General features: G+C 25.4%; 1 protein-coding gene across 6 annotated transcripts in view; it reads right to left on the bottom strand.

Moving 5' to 3' along the window:
- Positions 1-263: 263 nt before the first annotated feature.
- The window catches only part of LOC107452746 (fork head), a 100,572-nt gene continuing 95,506 nt past the window's right edge, over positions 264-5,329 (bottom strand). For all 6 annotated transcript variants that reach the window (XR_001585233.3, XR_001585232.3, XR_011638414.1 and 3 more), the window contains one exon: positions 264-487. Coding sequence is in view for 1 of the 6 variants with exons in the window: in XM_016069321.4 (XP_015924807.1) it covers positions 397-487 (91 nt within the window). In the remaining 5 variants the exon portion in view is untranslated. The remainder of the gene's footprint in view (positions 488-5,329) is intronic.

Below are 5,329 nucleotides of genomic sequence, written 5' to 3'. Positions count from 1 at the left end.
TATTTTAATTAAATTTAAAAAAAATAATTATTTTAAAATTGCATTTAGTATTGTATTCCCAACATTTTTTAAATGAATCAAATGAATATAATCAATGTAGTCAAAGTAAACAAAAATCAGAAGGATAAAAAAAAATACTGAAAATATTTAATTTTAACCTACTAATATACTTATATAAGTTTGTCATTTATTTAAAAAGATATGTGTTGAACTTTTTATGTTTTTTTAACTATGTAGATTTTAAAAAAGTAAGGAAATAGTAATTAATACAAATGTTATCTTTTTATTATACAAATTACTGTACAGTTTTGTTACAGGCATTGTAATAGCGTTTTTTCCAGTTTTTAGTTCATGACTCCTTTCACTGAGCAATAGGCGTAGTCTCCTTCCTACACTTTAAAAGATGGCACGCGTCTGTGGGTTCGAACCTCGAATCTCAGAAGTTGGACTCTGCGATCGGTTCCTGATTTCTGAATCACCTAGCCACCTGTGAAATGGAAATATTATTTCAGCGATTTATTTCTAAAATAAACTTATAAACTAAGTTAATGATAATTTTCATAGAAATTTTCCAGAAATATTTAAATTTCTTGTACAGTTTTTGTATGATGACTTATGAAATTTTGAGATTCGAACTTCGAATCTCAGTAGTAGGACACGCGATTGGTAACTGATTTCTAAATCACCTAGCTGGGAAATGGAAATATTTCAACGATTTCTTTGTGAATAAACTTATAAACTAAGTTAATGATCATTTTGAAGCGATCGGGTCATGCGTATTACAATCTAAGCTAATGTGTAGCTTTTGAAAAGAAAAGTTAACAAACCAATTTTAATTTCGTTTATAATTCATTCGCCAAATTCTATAAATTATTAAAATTCTAATCTTGAATTTTAGAAGTTGAACTTTGCAATCGTCATTGAATTTTTTAATCATCAAGTAAAATGGCAATATTATTTCAACAATATCTTTGCAGAAGAATCTTCTAACCCAAGTTCATGTTTTTTTTTTAAATTGAACTTTCTAAAAATATTTCAATTTCTTGAATAGCTTATTTATGATAATTCATAAGCTTTTTTGATGCAAACCTCTTATCATGTAAAATAATCGGCGTAATCGGTGTTGGACATTAGAAGCACTTGAAAAATTTAAATATTATTTCTGTGATTTCCTTGCAAAATAAACTTTTAAACCAAGTTCATGTTTATTTTTAATGAAACTTTTATAAAAATCTTAACTACATGAATAGTTTATTTATAGTTATTTATAACCTTTTCTAGATTTAAGCCTCGAATTTCAGAAATAAGAGCCATATATTGGATCTTCCAACAAACTGAGAATATTATTTCAGAGATTTCCTTGTGGAATAAGCATTTAGACCATTGTTTTAATCCTTTTTTATGAAACTATCGATAAAATCATTCAATTTCGTAAATTGTTTTTTCATATTGATCTGTAGGCTTAATACAACTCTTATTTATTAAACGGCGATTTATTGATTATCTAGCTGAAGTCTATCGATCTATAAAGGAAATGTTTATCATGGATGGATGATAATAATAAGTTTACTCTATTTCGTTTTCCAATTTCCTTTCTTCCCTTGCGAAATAAAAAAAAGCGCAAAAATTTAGAGATTAAAGCATATAATATTACACTGAGAAAAATTTCTGGTAAAAGTACCGTACTGTAAAGACATTTGTGGTTAAAAAAACACAATAATTCTGGAAATAAAACAAAAAGCCAATAAATCATTAAGCCGGTATGAACGCCATTCATATGGTAGTTTTTCTATTCATATGAATATTGTTTACCGAAAAATCTTGTTTTCCGAACTATAGTTCTTAATGTCAGACAATTAATTACAAATACAAAACTGAAGAGTAAATTTTATCGATTAAATGGTTTTTATATCCTGCTCCAAAGTAACGTTATAAAACGTGATATACTAATTTTAACAAATTTTAACACGTAATATAGATTTATTATACAATATTTTATTATTACAATATTTTATGATTAATTTTACCAAAATCATTATCAAAGCTCTTCGGTAAAAATTACCATGCTTTTGGTGTTCCCAATAGAGCCAGAAACATACAGTATTCCACCATATTCTGGTAGTTTTAACCGTGCTTTTTTCTCAGCGTGAAGGAAATCAAATAAAATAGTTACAACTAGCAGACTAGTTAGATTTACATAAAAAGCACTATTTTTTAACAAACTTATGTTTTCATAAATATTTTAAACTATTTATTAAAATAAATTAAAGGTAATGTTTAGTATCAAATAATGGAAAATTATAATCTAAAGTCTTAATTTTTCTTTTATACATTTTGAAAAAAAATAGGTATACAAATGTGTTTATACACGTATGTTTCTTAAATAATTGCTTAACTTTTGCTTGTCTAGTTCATTACATATTAGGCACGTTTAACTAATTCTGGCAGGAAAATATTTACTGTTAATTGAAAATCAATAATATCTTTATGAATGCTTGAAATGATTGTTTCATTAAATGTAAACTAAATAGTTAGAATAAATAGTTTTAAAATTATAATAACTATGGTGATGAGTCTGAAGTTTTAATTTTACTGATAGCTTAGGATTAAAATGAAACTCATTTTTATTATTTAATTAGTTTATTAAATTTCAGAGGAGAATTATGTTCATTAAAATTTTTTATTCCGCATCTCGTGAGAAACAGTTACTGCTGAAAAAAATGGGTTCAAGTAATATTGAAGGAATGATTAAATTATTTTTTATAAACAACTTAAAAGTAATAATTAAAAACAATAATTTCTTAATTAAACTAATTTTGATAAAGAATCTGAAGTTATAAATTTACTGTTCACCCTTCACTGCGAAAAAAAAAAGTATGATAAAAAATATTGATACGTAATATGGTAAAGTTTGTCGTGTTTCTGGCTCTCTGGGAATACCAAGAGGCTTGGTAATTTTTAACAAAATGCTTCGGTAATGATTTTGGTAAAATTAACAATAAAATAGCATTTTATGACACGTGATAAAAATTGGTAATTTTAACGTGATGCCCTAAAGCGTGGCATAAAAACTATTTATTCGGTTAAATTTGCTTTTCAGTTTTGTATTTTTTACTAAATGTGTACTAATAACAACGAGTTTTGAAAACTAAAATTCTCGGTTATCCTTTTCCATATGAGTGGAAACATTACCAAACGAATGATTTAAATACCGTATATTTTGGTTTAATTAACCAAAATAATGGAGTTCTTTAACCAGAAAAGTCATTACAATGCAGTAAAGTGATTTTACCAAAATTGTTTCCTCCGTGTATAAAAGTTGGTAATTTTAGCGTGATACCTTAAAGCGTGGCATAAAAACTATTTATTTGAAATTTACTTTTCAGTTTTGTATTTTTTACTAAATGTATGCTAATAACAACGATAGTTTTGAAAACTAAAATTCCCGGTTATCCTTTTCCATATGAATGGAAACATTACCAAATGAATGATTTAAATACCGTATATTTTGGTTTAATTAACCAAAATAATGGAGTTTTTTTTTACCAGAAAAGTCATTACCGTGCAGTAAAGTAATTTTACAAAAATTGCTTCCTCCGTATCACATTAAAATAAAATTCTCTCCGAATATGTTCATGTTTGTTATTGAATTTAAAAGTAGAATCAGAATTATGCTCTTAAAAATTGGAAGTGAAGTTTTTTGTGCTGGTAATAATGATTTTAAATTGTGTGAATAGGAAGTTCATCTTCAAAATATTTGTATAATCCTGAAAATGAAATAGAGTCAAAAATTTATGATTTATTCACTTTTAGTTTCTTGTCAGATTTTCTTAAAAAAATATCAAAATATCTCTATCATTATATTTGTTCACTTCTCCACGGGTAATGACATATATTTTGCTTTTTTAAAATTATCTCGTATGATTAAGATATTCAAATTGTTTATTATTCGAAATTTATTTCTAAGCATTAAAATAGTTCGCAATTTCTCTTTCATTTGATTCCCATGCGTTTACTGTTATTTTCATTATATTAATGTTTGTAGTTTAATAAAAATAGCTTATTACTGAATGAAATTAAACGAAAAGGTTGAAAACTGGAAATTAGTTTAATTTACATTAAAAATAATTTACAAGTTTTTTAAGCTTTAACATAATTTGTTCAATTTAAATATTTTATTATGATAAATTTAATATCTAATATTAGAATTAATGGAAAAATTATAATGAAGTTCAATTTAAATTTATTACACAGTACTTTCTACAAGATTTTATTGAAATCAATCTTACTATTTACTATCTCATAATTATTTCTAAATAATTATTGTCATTAAAAATGGATTAAAGTGAGCAATAACTGATTCTTGAGGAATTATAAGTCATGAATAAATTAAGACGACAAATATTTTATTATTAAATGCATTTATTCCTTTTATTTACAAAATTTAAATCCTTGATTTTCAGAAAATGAGCGAAATAATTCACAGTAAAATTTTTCTAAGAAAATACATTTACCATTGTAAATAGTGTGATAAAGGGCTTAAAATTTAGGACTATGTCATGAACACGTTCGTTTGAAATTTTTTGAAATGAAAAAAATATTGGTTTATATTTAATAGTTAATATCAATTATGAAATGATTTAGCTGTTCGAGTACCTGCAAAAATAGCTCATTTATCTTAAACTTTAGTAGTGTGAAAAATTATTTCATCTCGTAGAATTGTGATCATCATAATTCAATAGAGTTGTGTTAAGTGCATAAAAAGATGCCAAACGAAAGTTCAAAAAACTGTTTTCATAAGAATGATTCAGTTTTTGTTAAGATATTAGCAGATTTTAGTTTCCGTTTGATTTAAAGATAGTTCGAGTTTTTATAAACCTTTTCTAATTCATAAATGTTTCTCTGCGAAATAAATAATAATAAATAATAAAAAAAGACAGAACGGAGAATACCCGCTCATTATTAAGTCACGTCCAGCAAGGCTTGAATATGGGTGACTATTTTTGAACAAAATTTACTGCTAAAATGAAAATTTAGTTTAATTATTGGACGTTTAAATCGATGATTATATCATGTATACTTTTTTCGTTCGCGTGTTTAATTTTGTGAAGAATTCAAAACTGTTGGCAAGAATTATCATAAGAGGATACTGAAATTAAACAGCTATTTCATGATTAGGGGATTAACTGTAACTGTAACAATTTTAACCCAGATTCATCTATTTAAAAATTTTAATTTACATCAAATGCATTTAGTATAAGATGTAGAAAACTCGCTTTTGGTGGGAGAAGAATACACAGGGTGTGTGTATATATATATATATAGTTTT

This window comes from Parasteatoda tepidariorum, chromosome X2, assembly GCF_043381705.1.
Source record: "Parasteatoda tepidariorum isolate YZ-2023 chromosome X2, CAS_Ptep_4.0, whole genome shotgun sequence".
NCBI lineage: Eukaryota > Metazoa > Arthropoda > Arachnida > Araneae > Theridiidae > Parasteatoda > Parasteatoda tepidariorum.
The sequence above is the reverse complement of the archived record's forward strand: the minus strand, read 5'-3'. Positions and strand labels throughout refer to the sequence as shown.